Genomic DNA, 15631 nt, shown 5'->3' with positions numbered 1-15631 from the left:
GTAGAAAGGATCGAGGAGAAACAAAGCAGCTGTGAAGTCCTCTTTGCATGGTCTTGCTAAGCCATGCTTTGGCTTAATAAGCTGCACAGACCAGGTGACTTGGATGCTGCTGCCAGAATGGCCAGTGCTTCCAGACCTTCATCTCCTCTCCCTTCTGTTTCCAGCTTTTCCATCTTCTTCTCGCTCCCTCAGCTCCCTCCCAGGCAATGTTTGGAGCATAAAATGAGATAGCCCCATCAGATACTTTAACCCGAGATCTTTGCAGGAAGGACAAGGTATAAAATGGAGATAAATAAGTCCCCCAGCTCTGCAGCAGGATCTAGAAATCAGCCACAGCAATTTTAAAAACAGGAAGCCACGGAGAATAGCATATCCAGGGGAAACTCATTAGGCAGAGCATAATTACAGAGTTCATCAGGAGACTGGTTAATACCCCATTATTCGAGGTGAATTTAGAGAGTTCTCTTTCTTTTCTCTGAAATAAAGCATTTTTCACACTAGATGCACCAAGCTGAGGCATTGATGTTGTGCTGACTGATCCCCAGACATTAATAACCTAGAAGTATGAATACCTCTGCGTGACCTAAGCAGACATTGGATGCTTACCGAAGGAACAATCCAGCCATCCCCGCTGCTCTTTGGCTCCAACTGTAGCCACTTATTTGTGTTTACTCTCAAAGTCACCTATAAAGTTCGTCACAGCATTCCATTAATGTTTAGTGGCAAGACATGTAGTTGGTCTGGACAAAGTAAACGCTTGCCTCAAAGGACAAACGGAGTTTAAATGATTGGGCGTCACAGTCATTACCATGATGGGAAGGAATAAGATGCAGAATCTCAAACTTGCAGGCTCCTGCCCACCCCCTTCTTCTTGTCAGTATTTTCATCCCTTCCATTGCAAGGATCGCCAGATCATGTTTGTTTTACTTTCTGTCTGTGAGAAAGGAGGGGGCAGAAGCTACTCTTCCAGACTTCCGTCCGTAGTACTGTGTGGGGTCTTTTTGATCTGTCTAGAGACAAGATGGCAGTATGAGAGACCTATATCTTTTGTACATGTGTGCTGGGCCTGGGGGTAACCCGTGAAAAGTGGTCGGGTTAACAGCAGGTCCTGATCCCCTGGTGACTCACCTCCCTGTTTCACCCGAAGGCAAGCACTCCTCCTGCGAGTACTCAGGTCTCTCCTTCTCTCAGACCTCAGTCTCTGCAGCTCGGGAGACATCGGTGGGTTACTAGACCCAGGGGCCGCCTCAGCCTCCCCTGACCCAACCGGTAGTGGAGCAGCTGTAAGTGATGGCCCAGCTGAAGGCAACAAGGTAATCCCCACATCTGGAGCCAGGGCAGGCTCAGGCCCCTGACTCGGCCCAGCTGGTGTTTGTTGCAGGGGAACCTGTGCAGACTGGGACTCTTCAGGATCAGGCCCCAGACTTGGTTCAGATGATGTCTGAGGCAAAGGATCCAGTGCAGACTGAGACTCCTCTGCTTCAGGGCGGGCTGCTACCCCGGCAAAGATAAAAGGCTGTCGGACCCCGTCCCAGGTTGCAGGAGCAACATTGCTGTATGCCAGATCCTGCCTGAGATCTTGTACCTGCCCTTTCCTGGTTTCCTGCCTTATGTCCTGCCTTGGCCCTGTCGGACTGACTCCCAGTGGAACCTTTGGATTCTGGACCGGTCCTGGACCGCGTTTCACGGGTTACCCCCGGGCCCAGCACAATATATTTCAAGGCTCAGCCCTAGCAATATTAACAGATTCTGTGACACAACCCTGGTACAAATTAAGCATTCTAATCTCTAGTCTGGAGTCATAAATGCATTGTATTAGGGCTGGCTTGGCAGCAGGGTGGTATTAAATGGCTTGGTTATGTACACAGAAGGGAAGATGGCAGGGTCCCCAAAGACATAGAGCTGGCTTCAGGCACCAGGTCTGTTGACAGAGCAGCTCTGCATTATAAAGATGTCTGCAAATGTAACATGAAGGGTGGCAACATGAACCCCACCATGTGGGACTCCCTTACAGACAACCACAGTGCCAGGAGACAAGACAATCAGGTTGTGTATCCACAACACTGAACAGAGGAGAAATTACCATAGAGGTAAGAAATGCCATGGTGCACTTCTTGCAGCAAAACCAGACACCTCCATCTGCCCCAGCTGCAGTAAAACATGTCTCTCCCAATGGTTTGACTTCACCCAGATGGCACACTCTTCCATTGTCTCCTGAGACAGATGGATGCCAACAACTATATTTGAGCTGGCTTGGCAGCAGGTTGGTATTGAATGGAATCAGTTCAATGAGTTAGGGAGTGGCTACAAGGCCAAAATCAACTGTACATGTAGTATGTTTTCTCATGATCATAATTACTAATTTTCTATCCCACTCAAAGGGCTTCTTCCCTCTAACACTAATGGAGGAAATCCATTTGGAACTGGCCCTTAGACTCCTAGGGTGCTATTCAACTAAATAACGGCACCAATGCAAAGATTAGAATGAGCACAATGGGATCCCCCTCTGTTTCCCTACCACACGCAAATGCTCCTATCTTCTCTGGAGGGTCAGGGGAACCTGGGTGGAGGAGAGGGGGAGACCACTCGGTTGTGCAAGAAGAAATCCTTGTGCTGATGGAACGTTCACCTAAGCAGTTAAATGCAACCCATATTTTTTTAAATTATTAGTAATTTACCTTTCGGCTCACAAATATTTTTAAAATCTAGGTGAACAGCCATATCCTCAAGATTTCATCCATAATGATGGGGATTAGAAACTTGCATGAATCATGACTCTCTAGAAAGCTAAATTATGAAATCTGGAAACACAGCTAATTTGAGCCCAGGATGCAATACTGGCAGTTATCAATCCAGTGTACCTTCGTACGTCTTGAGGAAGTAGAGAAAGAGGGCGGGAGGAGAGCAAGAAGAGAGAGAGAGTTGGGCTTGTTGTTCTCTCATCTTACTCTTCCGCACGCTCTGAGCTTCTGACAGCATTTCAGAACATGCTTGCGTGGCCACATGGCTGGTTGCCATGGAGACCTGAAGCTCCGCATGTTTTCAGCCCTGGACTGATGGTTTGCATTAAACTCCCATTTCCTGGGGTGGAAAAAATATATATAAAGGTTACAGTGCTGCCATCTATATGCAAACAGAAGCAGCATTATCCTAATCTCATTCACTCAGGTCATGCCCACGCAATCATTCACCCCCACAGCCGTTACCTAAACTCTCCCCTCAGCGGCTGCTCTGATTTCTTTCACAAACGAAGCCAGAGCCTTACACCAGCAGTTTTCAAAATGTGGAATGGTTTCCCCTTTGAGGAACATGAAATGCCAAGATTGGGGGCGGGGGCACTTCCCACGAAGGAATGCTAGAATAGGATCTTAGTGTCGGCTGAGGCCTTCCTTCTCTCATCCGTCAAGGCAGGGATGTAGGGGCAACTGTCCCCTCAGTACTCACCATCCCAATATGATTTGAAAATAAGGGAGTTTAGGAGGAACTGCTGCTTTGTTCTATGGAAAGATCCTCCTGTGTAGTTTCAGGATTCGGGGTATGAGTTAATATGTTTTATTCTTCTAATGCCAGTGTTAGATTATTTCCCTGATCCATCGGCTGTCTGCAAGGCTCTCCAAATATTCCCCTGTGGAACAGATGGTTGGCACTGGGCTTTGGAGGGTGGTAATGCTTGAATCATAGCCAACGTGCAAGGGCAGCTTAATTAAGTCCACAAACCCCCAACTGTAGTCAAATCGTGTCCTTCATCATGGAGGGCACGTGAAGAAGAAGAAGAGTTTGGATTTGATATCCCGCTTTATCACTATTCGAAGGAGTCTCAAAGCGACTAACATTCTCCTTTCCCTTCCTCCCCCACAACAAACACTCTGTGAGGTGAGTGGGGCTGAGAGACTTCAGAGAAGTGTGACTGGCCCAAGGTCACCCAACAGCTGCATGTGGAGGAGCGGAGATGCAAACCCAGTTCACCAGATTACAAGTCCACCGCTCTTAACCACTACACCACACTGGCTCTCATGTGTTGTGGTGAGATCACCTAAACTGACTTCCTGTTGTGGGGCTGGACTGTTTGGATAGCCACAACAACCCATTGGTTGCCACTCAGTTGCTGGGGCAGAAATTTGGCCTGTTGGGTCATCTATTGGCTACCGAGGGGCTATTAAAGCTGCTGCACTTTGCTGGAAGCTTTCTCTTTCTTGCGACATGCATCGGATCACCCACCCTCCCACCCTATATTTAGGGTTGTTCTTTGGCCTTGCTATGCCTATCTAGGAGTTGTCTGTTTTGGAGTAGGGGCCCGGTAAGAATTTTGCCATTTGGCTGATTGGCTGTTGCGTGGCAAGTACCCTCCCCCATGAGAAATGAAGACACTGGACACATTGATTAAGGTTAATGGGCATAAAAAGGCCACAACTTTATTGATTACAGAATTGAAAGGTATTGGCCTTAGGCATTGGCTCCTATCGTCTACCCGGCATGGGGACCGGGAAGGGTTGTCCACAAGCCGTGGGAGTCCTGTTGAAGTACGCCAACTAGGATCCCACGGGTGTCACCGCTTGGGGGCGTGCCGGGGGCCCTTACCTCCCTAGGCTTCGGACAAGGCCACGCCCCCCGGAGTCCTCTACCGGACTACCCATTTCCATTGGGAAGGTGATGGCGCTTCCTTCCCCCCATTCATTTGCATAACAATTAGCCCCTGCCAATGCCTAACCGCCAATACCGTGGAAGTTGTGACGTTTGCTACGAGGTAGGCGAAAAAACCAAAAGGCTTGAAGTGTGCCAACTTGGAAAAATTCCTACCAGGCCCCTTGCGGCGACCAACCGAAGTCCATAGCAAGGTCATACCTAGCTAATCCTAAAGGGTGGGTGGGATGGGAAAAACCGCTCAGCTGGGAAGGGGAAAAGAGGGCGGTTCCCGGGCATGCCTGGCCTTAAATGGGCTAGGCCCCGCCTCCCCAGGCCCGCCGATTGGCGGACAGGATGGCAGACACGCCCGGGGATTCCCTGTTCGCGCGGGGGCAAGATCCCGCCCCCGCGTGTGTGGGTGGAGGGATTTAGCCCGCAACCCCCTCTCCTCCTAGGTTGGAAATGGCTTTGCCATTTGGTTTTTGCCTACCATGTAGCAAATCGTCACAACTTTGTAAGGTTGGTATTTGGTTCAATGTTTTGGGGAGGGGACGTGGTTGGCTGTGCCTGCCCCTCCATCGCTGCTGCTAGGGAATTCTGTTAAAGGAATCCAGGGACTCGCCTTGCTTTTGTCTGAACCCTGTCAAGGGGCTAGGGCCACGCCAGAGCCCCTGGGAGCATCTGAGGTGAGCTGTGAGATTGAAGGAGTTCTCGCTCCCCCAGGACGCTTTCTCTTACTGACATATGGTGGTGCCCAGTGTCAGTCCAGTTCCTGCCACCGTGCAGGTTCAGGTAGTCTGGAACCAATGCCTAAGCAACCGCTCACATGCTGTAATCAATAAAGCTGTGGCCAAAATGAATGCCAAAAACCTTAAACTAAATTCTGCGTCTATTGTGTCTTTATTTTGGGGGGGTTTTGGGGGGTCTTCACACTCAAATCATGGCCACCCTCTATCACAATGCTGCTGTGAATTATATAGCATCATATCAGCTGATTACTCTCAGATGAAGGGCAGAATCAGCACACCAGGGATGGGGGGAGAAGAAGCAGAGCTGCAAGAGTGGACAACAGGGGGGCAGAAGACCCATATGGCCAACGACCCAGAGAGATACAGCAAGCCACACTTTTCCCCGTCCCCAGATTCCAGGATTGCACCCTCTGAGGGATGTCCATTTCCCATGGATGAGAGTGCATTTCTATACAGCTGCTGACTGCCATGGCAATGTGGTACAGAGTTTAGACAGTGCTAGGAGAGGTTGTCCCAACTCCCTCTTGACATGTCAGGAGCTTGCATTCTTTCAAAGAAAAGTGTTGACACTGCTGCAGTACCACTATATGATGTTCCTGCTCTGGAAGATAGGAAGCACATTCAGAACCTGATCAAGGAAGTCTGTTCAGATCAAGGGATGGAATCCAGTCAAGTGTCAGGAACGTTCCTTCCCAGAGTGACAGCAAGGGCTCTGAGGACCAAAGGGGGTGGCAGGCGGAAAGAGATGAAGGTTTGCTGACTTCACATGCAGAGAGTGAAGCAAGCCTCTCCAGTCCTGGAATGCAAGTTGTAAATTCCCAGGGCAGCGTGAGGCAGGCAGAGGGGCCTCAGCTTTCAGACTCGCTTTCAGGGGAGGAGGGGCAAACTAGACTATCTAGTCCAGAGTCCTCCTGTACTAGGAGGTTGGGCAGAGTTCAGGCTTGGCGTCAAGCCCACAAAAGGAGGAACAGCCAATGGTGGATTTCCTGTTGGAAAAGAGCCCACCTTCCAGAGGGCTCAACTGACCCATCGAGTGCTGAAGATTGAGCTGTGTGCTCCGACTGAGCTACTGTGTAAATACCAACAAATCCAAACGTTATAAAACCGCCAGCCTGCCGTCTCTTGGTGTGAGAGGGAGATCGTAAATCCTGACAGCAAGGTCCAAGAAGTTCCACAATGGAACAGGAATGGTAGGGCAATTGTATTGCTTCCCATGGATTCTGGACCTCCGCAACTGAAGAACCTCATTTACAGTACTTCCAAGATCAGTACCTGACACCCAGACAATTCAGACAACCCATTAACAGCAAGAAGAAACGTCCTGCAGCACCTTAGAACAGATGTATTGAAACATAAGCTTTTGCTGACCCCAGCCCACTTTGTCAGATGCAAGTGGACTCTATCTAATCCATGAAAGTTTATTCCATAATAAATATGCCACAGTCCAAATGCCATGTACTCAGAAACTCGAGTGAATTCAAGGGTGCTCACTTCCAAACAAGCAGGGTTAGGACTGTAGCAGTGTTACTCATTAAATTGCCACAAGACACTTTGTTTTTCTGCAAAGTTATTATCACATCTTTTACTAGCTTTCGCATGTACATTATGATAAGCAACCAGGTTCAGGAATTAACAGGCAGGCAGAGAGCAGGGGTTGAGACAAGCAATTCCTATTGAGCAAGGAAACGTCAAAGAATTCCTATTTGCAATCTTTACCCATCAAAGAGGAAGAAGGTCTTGTCTTACCCAGAAAGCACTCCAAGGACGAGGTTGAGAACAAAGAAAGAGCCAATAATGATGAGGGGGATAAAGTACAGCCAGTTCCAGGTGGCTCCTAAGGCATCATTGGTCTGAAAAGAAAACACAAAACAAACATTTAAGCAAAGAGTCAAAGGGCACTCAGCCTTGGTGTAACAAATGTGGTTATTACATGCCGATAAGCAAGAACTAAGGAGCTAATGTGAAAGTCATTTTTACAAAATGCCTTTCCCATAGTTCACACTTCGGCAATTAAAACGAGAATGCCAAGGGTGGTCATCCAAGTTTCCACATCTGAAGTCGTCAAGAGCATTGGTTAACATAAGGAGATAAGAGTGTGAGATCACAATGTGAGATGCTTTTGATTTTCTGGGCATGGACTGCCATGCTCGTACTCTCTCCCCACACACACACACACACACACACCTGCATTTTTATTATTTTTTGCAAGGTCACATGCAGCATAATGCTGTTATTGCTAATTGTGCCTGGCTATTTATGCTCAGAAAAATTGCATTATCCCATCCTAGCTGAAATCTGGAGGAGTTCAGATGCCCAGGAAAGGACAAGTCAATGCACAAGAGACTGACAGCTTAAAAGGCTTCTGGAAAGATTGCTCAAGACTGTAATATGGTTATTTATTGCCTTTTAATAAGGCCTTGCCCTCTCTCTACTTTCATGCTCTTTCCCAGACCCCATTTGTCCGCTTGGCAGGGAGTCTGCCCATGACGTCGGACAGCACGGTGATGCAGCAGAACGTGACTGTCTGGGGGACGCAGCATCAATCTTCCTAAAGCGAACGAAGCTTCTTCTTTTGTTTTCCTTAATGCTAATTAAGCCCTCGTCTTTGACTGATTCATCAGTACGGTGCTTCAAAATGGCCCAGTGCAGGAGCGAAATTTGAGCCTTTTAAAAGAAGCCATCCCCTAAAGACTAGCAGAACAAAGGTTGTTTTTTTAAAAAAAAATCTTTAAGTAGTTTTGGACCCTTGGGTTGTGCCTTTGTTTATGGTCCCAGATCTGCGTTCACCACCTTCCACCATCTCCAGTTCCTTGTATATTGCTGGCATTTATTTATTTTTACTATTGTGAGGCAAACCAAATATAGACCTCTCCTCTTCCCATCCCTTCACAGCAAAACAGTTAGCCGGAAATAGCACGTTGTCCTTAAATACAACCAAGAGGAAAGAAAGCCCTGGCATGAAAACTTGGAGGAGGGACAAATGTGGATGAAGCAGGGGGCGATTCTATTCTCTGGCCATCCTATATCTGGGCTGGCCAGAAGCAAGGGCTGGTCTTGGTTCAACTCTTTTAATGAGCCTCACTTGAGAGGCCTTGCTTTCCTGCTGCACCCAAGAAGCCTACAAAGAACCTTGAGGGAGAATCCTCCAGCTGGTGATAGCAGAAAGTGGTACTAAGAGGCGATTCAGAAAGCGTGGCCCTGCCCTTGTTGCCATCCACATTCTCCTGGTTCCTCACCCTCTGGCAGTGTAAGGATTTGGAGAACCAAAGAGGAAGAAGAAACTTGCTGCTGTGCTGCTATTTTCTTTTCTCTCTCCATGGTGCTGAAGGTTGATGTGCAAGCAAGCAGATGGGTGAAAGGCTCTCCAGTTTACTGGAGCACCCATCCAAACCACAGCTGCTACAACTGCCCTACGGCTTACGACCACAAAATGGCTCTTCCTAGGTAACCTTTGCAAACCAGTCCTTAGGAACATCTACAGCACAGGCTGCTTCTGGCTCGGCAGAACAAAGAATGACATGGATAAATGCCACCAACCAAACCTTTAACTGTTGTTATCTCTGGCTTTTCTCCTGATAAGAGTCTTGTTGAGAAAGTGAGAAAATGGGGAGTGAGGGGTGGGAGGAGAACCATCACGACAGATGGTGAAAACAGTTTGGAGGCGGCAGCACACACCTGCATGGGGAAAGCAGTCTCAATTGCCAGCAATTCAAGGCCTGATGCACTAGCGATGTCCCTGGCCCCCCTCACAGTGATGAACCTGCCTAACAGGGGTTGCTGCTTCCTCCTCCTCAAGTAAATTGTCACACATGGCAATTATCACATTATTCCTCAGAAAGGAGGGTGGAGGGAAGAGACCAAGTAGAGGGGAGGGGGAGGGGTTAGGAAGCAAAAGCTGCTTTTGCATGTGCACCAGGAGCTCTGACAGCCCCTACACAAGGCTGATTCTCTCCATCTGGGTGTAAAAACAGAACACTGCTGGGGCAACAGCAGTGTCGGGGCCAGATTGGACGATGGATGGCTGTGTCCAAATCTAGAATTCTCTCCAGGTGAGACTCTTTGCGCTCAGCTGTTGATAGCATGGAGGTTAAAGTAATTGTACTCTGCCCAGGCCAGAGAAAGCTCCTAGAATTTATGCCCACTAATGCTGATATTATGGGACACCGGTGGCGTTGTGGTCTAAACCACTGAACCTAGGGCTTGCCAATTGGAAGGTTGGCAGTTCGAATCCCCACGACGGGGTGAGCTCCTGTTGCTCAGTCCCAGCTCCTGCCAACCTAGCAGTTCAAAAGCACGTCAAAGTGCAAGTAGATAAATAGGTACCGCTCTGGCAGGAAGGTAAACAGCATTTCCCCAGAAGCAGCTTAGTCATGCTGGCCACATGACCTGGAAAAACTATCTGCGGACAAATGTCGGCTCCCTCGGCCAGTAAAGCGAGATGAGCGCCTTGAGAGGGCTGTGGAGCCCACACAATTCCAAACATTGTCTGAGGGATGAGAACTTTATAACTGGGATTATTACACTATCCAAAAATCTATCTCCCATAAAAATGGGTCAGGCCCAACGGCCTGTCTGGTTTCATCAGCAACTGCTCCTGACACACCTCGTTTGGCCTTCCATAAGGCTGCCATGAATTCAGCTAATGAACTTGAAGACAGCCTTCGGTTGGGTCTAAGAGCTTCACACAATTCTCCATTCCTTCCACCCCACCCAATGTTCATGTTCAAAATCCACCATGCAATATCAAGAACAGACCACACTATTTCACCCATATTTTTGTGGGGGGTATTTGCTTGAGATTACTACCCAGTTAACCAAAATGGCAATTTCCTTCTCATACTGAACACCAGTGGTCAGACTTGAGAAACGAACCAAAATAATGATTCTGTTTTCCTCTAAATGTTAAAATTAGCCCTTCTGTCCCTCAGTAGAGTCTGACTCAAGGTGGCTTCAGACTGTCAGAACCACAGTTCTACACGAGCTCTTAAAGGAAAGTTGTATTGGCTGCAACAGTGGTTGCACCTAAACTTAACAAACCACACCATTTACTCACTGTGGTATGGACTGAGTCAGCCCACACACTTAGGATGCTAAAAGTTTTCATGACTCTCCTCTTGATTTCTTTGTGCCCACAGCTGTGTTGGGTTCCTTCCCACAGAGTGATTTAATCACCCTGGAATGATCTCACAAGTCTTTCCCGTGTATAAACACATGTTGTGAGAATGATGAGCATATCCAACTGCATTTTATAAATTCAGGGATCTAATTCTTTTTTAAAACCTTTTCCCCCTAATACAGTGGTACCTCGGGTTAAGTACTTAATTCATTCCGGAGGTCCGTTCTTAGCCTGAAACTATTCTTAACCTGAAGCACCACTTTAGCTAATGGGGCCTCCTGCTGCTGCCGCGCCACCGGAGCACGATTTCTGTTCTCACCCTGAAGCAAAATTCTTAACCTGAAGCATTATTTCTGGATTAGCGGAGTCTGCAACCTGAAGCGTATGTAACCTGAAGCGTATGTAACCTGAGGTACCACTGTACATATTTCTGAGTGCGCGCGCACACACACACACACACAGAGAGAGAGAGAGAGTTTCCTTGTTATAATTCCAGCTATAGGATTGACTTGTCGGAGCATGTGTATTTGAAAATGTCAGTCGCTGAAACACAGAAGTTCGGTGTATGGTGGTGGGGAGAGAAATAGAGGGGTCACCAAACAATACTAGGGCAGAAGCAGTCAACAACCTATAGCAGCTTTTGCCAACCTTGTGCCCTCTAGATGCTGTTGGACTACAAAATCCATTACCCCCAGCCAGCTCATATGTTCCTGGACATGCTCTACAACACTAGCAAACTGGAAACAGGGCCTCACTGATGGAAGAAAACTTCACTCGGTTGGAAGAGAATTTAGAGAACATTGTCTATGAGAACATTGTCCCTTCATTTAGCCAAACACACCAGCAGAATTTCAATACTTTTTTTTTAATGGCATCAGAATCCAAATTTGAGAACTCAGCCTATTTCAAAAATTGGCAAAAATTTATATTTCAGCTCTGGGCTATGGCTTCTAACAATAGCCTGAGCACTTTACACATGGCAAATATTTGATCCAAGGAGCCTTCATTTATCCCCTGTTGAAATAAAATATAACTAATTGGCTCAACATTAGAGCCCCTTCTGCTTCTTGGCTGCCTAAGATAGAGGTAGCTTTGCCAGAGCATATCATCCAAGCTCTGTAAGAAGATTTGTACTATTACCACTTGGTTCTCAAAAGATCCTGAAAAACAAAACCTTGGGCACCATAAGGGAAACTGTGGGGCACTAAGCCAACCAGAAAAAAATATAATTCCATTTAGTAGTAGTAGCTTCTTAATGCACCCCATTAAGATTTAGCTATCCAGCCTGATGGTGCTCTGCAGCCCATTTTATGTGATTTCCATCAAATCATTGCATAATAGTAATAATTTCCAGGAAAGACAGATCTAGCCACGGAATTCATCAAACCATTTATAATGACTCACATAAGGATTATGGCCCTTATTCCATGGTTAAAACATGCTACCTGTGAGTACAAAGGGCATTTGAGGCTCAACGGCCAGAAAACTCTTCTTCCTTCTTTTGCCTAGCGAAGTTCCCTGCTATTGGGAAGGGGAACCGAACCTTCAAGATGAATAAGCACACTTCTCCTTTTCCATTATTACCATTTAGACTTCTTACCCTCTCAGGTCCCAGGATGGACTGCTGAATTTTAAAATACAGTGGTACCTCGGGTTAAGTACTTAATTCATTTCGGAGGTCCTTTCTTAACCTGAAACTGTTCTTAACCTGAAGCACCACTTTAGCTAATGGGGCCTCCCGCTGCTGCCGCGCCGCCGGAGCACAATTTCTGTTCTCATCCTGAAGCAAAGTTCTTAACCCGAGGTACTATTTCTGGGTTAGCAGAGTCTGTAACCTGAAGCGTATGTAACCCAAGGTACCACTGTACAGTATTAAAAACCCCTGAAAGAAATTGCAGTCAAGAGAATAAGGTGGGCCTTATCCAAACATGCATCTCAGGTGCCAAAGGCCAGGATAAAGAGTTACATCCCCATGACCAAAAAAATAATAATCACATAATGAAGGTGCTAAATGCACCTCTGTGCAGAGGGAATTCTTGGTAGGGTTTTACAATGAATATTCTCCCTAATTTTCTCTAAAGCTGCTTTGGCAAGGCCACCGTCCCATAAAAGATGTACCCAGTTTATGAGCACACAGAAGACAAATCAGATTTGTATTAGTCACATGAAATCCTGACCATTTCACAGAGCTCGATTTCTCTAAAACCAGGACATGCTCCAGCTCTCTATGCCTTCAGTCTCAGGAACCAGCTTCCAGAGTGAGATTTACGAATGGCAGACATTGAAAGGTGCTGATGCTGAAGTTTAAGCTCACACTGTTCAGAGATCCAGTTCCTGTTCGAAGGTGCTGGGCAAACTCCACACAATCGGTTGCCATCTAGGAATGCAATGTGATCTTGCATGCCTCTTCTGATCCTGTCCATGTTGTGTCCTGAGCAAGTGATTTTGTTGCTGCATCGCTGGTATAAAGGTAGAAGCTACTGTATTTTCCGCCCTATAAGACGCACCAGACCATAAGACACACCTAGTTTTTGGAGGAGGAAGACAAGAAAAAAAATATTCTGAATCTCAGAAGCCAGAACAACAAGAGGGATCGCTGCGCAGCAAAAGCAGCAATCCCTCTTGCTGTTCTGGCTTCTGGGATAGCTGCGCAGCCTGCATTCGCTCCATAAGACACACACACATTTCCCCTTACTTTTTAGGAGGGAAAAAGTGAGTCTTATAGAGCAAAAAATACGGTAAATGTAAAGGACCCCTGGATGGTTAAGTCCAGTCAAAGGCAACTATGGGGTTGTGGCGCTCATCTCTCTTTCAGGCCAAGGGGGCTGGCGTTTGTCCACAAACAACTCTCCAGGTCATGTGGCCAGCAGAACTAAACTGCTTCTGGTGCGGGACTTCCGGGTTAGCGCCATCGCCTAATGGCGGATTCCCTCCGAGCTCCGGAGGGAATCGGCTTAGTAGGGGTCGGGTCCTGCCGCGGCGGCGATGCAGGGACCCTCAGAAACCACAGGCGCTGAAGCCTGTGGACCTGGTGACTCGGCGGGCACCATTTGCGCCCCCCCGACCCGTGAAGGAGCCTTTCTAAAGGCTTCAGAACGGGGAACGGAGAGCGGTGCAGTGCTGAGAGTCGACTGCTTCCCCTACTGAGTGAAGCCGCATGCCATGGACGGAGAGCGCTGACTTCTTTCTCTGAACATTTGGACCAAAAGTAACAACCCGTGAGTAATACAGAAATTGGACTTAAAAAGGGAAAAATTTTCTTGGGAATTAGGCACGACCAGGGAAGGCGCAAAGAGGAAGTCCGTCTACCCGCCTTGTAAACATCTTAAAGCAAGGATTTGATAACTAAGGTTGAGAGAACACCTTTCTCTTTAGTGGATAAAAGCAATTAACTCCACCTTTTGGCAATATAAGTGATTTTGCTGGAGGATAAGAGCTAATATTGAGAGCGGAATTGTCACCCCCCCCCCCAGGACCCGGGAGCGATCGGTGAGAGAGCCTGCTGAAGAGATATAGAAGACTTTGACAGCTGTCAAACTAGCTGTCAAAGTTGGGAAAAAAGGAGAACTTTGTTTCTGTTGTCTTTGCTGGTTATATTTGTTACAATTTGGTAATAAATTGTTAAAAATAAAGAAGAAAAGGCTAATTTGACTTTTGGGTTGGAACTGGAAGATACTAAGAAACCAGAACTCCTCTAGAGGGGGTTCAGGGACATTACAAGAATGGCTGTAAGTGGAAAAATACTGGCTGAACTGGAGAGGACTTTTTTTCTCTTGGGAAAGTTACAAGAACAAAGTGATGTTTTGGCTACAAATGTTATAATATTGAATGAAACAGTAAATAAAATTACTGAGCCTGGAATGGACTTGACTCAAGTCTTTGCAGCTGAACAAAAAGTTTTTGCAGCTGAACTAAAAATCTCTGCAGCTGAACAAGAAAAGAAATCTGAGAAATTTGAGAATGTGAGGAAAGAGATATATGATGATTTGAAGGAAAAGGAAGGAGGAGCTATAATGCCACAGATGATTAGTGAGAGCCAGAGGCCTGTTAAGATGGATACAAAGGAAAATAAGAACAGGATGATGAAAATTTGGTTTGAATTGAAGAATGGAGAATGGAGAGATCTCCTCATGTGGAGATCTGAAGACCTATGGATTACAAACTTGGCTAAAGTGGAAACTGGAGCTTTTGGGACATTTGGACTTAAGAGAAGCAAGAAACAAGATTTGGGCTCCACTTTTAAATATGGAGGTCTGGCTGGAAGAAACATGGACCTTATTGGGACAGAGCTTCTTCGAGATTTGGTGTCCAATACAAAGGACTATCAAAAAAACCGGCAGAGAGGAATTGAGAGAGAATTAAGAGCCTCGGACATGAGGTCACCAGGCTGACAGCAGATAGACTGATGGACATTTGTTGGGGTTCGAAACCGGGAAAGGGGGGGTGGGGCTTTGGGAAAGGGTGTACAATTATACTCTGTTTCTTTTTATTCTGTTTTGCTACTAATATAAAAATGGGGAATTCGTGGAAGGGAATTGGGGTCGACCTTAGAAAAAAAATTTAAGAATAAGTACTGATGTATAAAGACTGAGGTTTATAAGTTAAAATTGGTTAACTAAAATGAATTAAATATAATAAGGTAAAATTTGGGGACAAGAACTTGCTGAGCTAAAAATTGGAACTGGAATACAAGAAGGGGAGGTGTGGGGAAGTCAGGGAAACATGTTATTGAAAGTAAGGAATGTAAATTTTATGTGTTTTTAATTGTTGTTGTTTTTTTGTTTTTTCTCTATTTTTCGAAAACTTCAATAAATATCTTTTTTTAAAAAATAAACTGCTTCTGGTGCAATGGGACACCGTGACGGAAACCAGAGTGCACGGAAATGCCGTTTACCTTCCCGCCACAGTGGTACCTATTATCTACTTGCACCGGCATGCTTTCGAACTGCTAGGTTGGTAGGAGCTGGGACAGAGCAATGGGAGCTCATTCCATCGCAAGGATTCAAACCGCTGACCTTCTGATTGGTAAGCTCAGGAGGCTCAGTGGTTTAGATCACAGCGCCAGCCGTGTCCTACCGCTGGTATAATACTGGTTTCAGTACCTCTTCCCAAATTCATCTTGACATTGGCACCTCCAGTCAAA

General features: G+C 46.6%; 1 protein-coding gene across 5 annotated transcripts in view; it reads right to left on the bottom strand.

Annotated features, from left to right (window-relative positions):
• Nucleotides 1-15631, bottom strand: part of CACNA1E (calcium voltage-gated channel subunit alpha1 E) — a 484689-nt gene that overhangs the window by 183118 nt on the left and 285940 nt on the right. For all 5 annotated transcript variants that reach the window (XM_053391318.1, XM_053391316.1, XM_053391315.1 and 2 more), the window contains exon 9: nt 7119-7222. In XM_053391318.1, coding sequence (XP_053247293.1) covers nt 7119-7222 — 104 coding nt within the window. The remainder of the gene's footprint in view (nt 1-7118; nt 7223-15631) is intronic.

The sequence above is a fragment of the Podarcis raffonei genome, chromosome 6 (assembly GCF_027172205.1).
Source record: "Podarcis raffonei isolate rPodRaf1 chromosome 6, rPodRaf1.pri, whole genome shotgun sequence".
In the NCBI taxonomy this organism is placed as follows: domain Eukaryota; kingdom Metazoa; phylum Chordata; class Lepidosauria; order Squamata; family Lacertidae; genus Podarcis; species Podarcis raffonei.
Note: the sequence above shows the minus strand (reverse complement) of the source record. Positions and strands in the feature narration are given on the sequence as shown.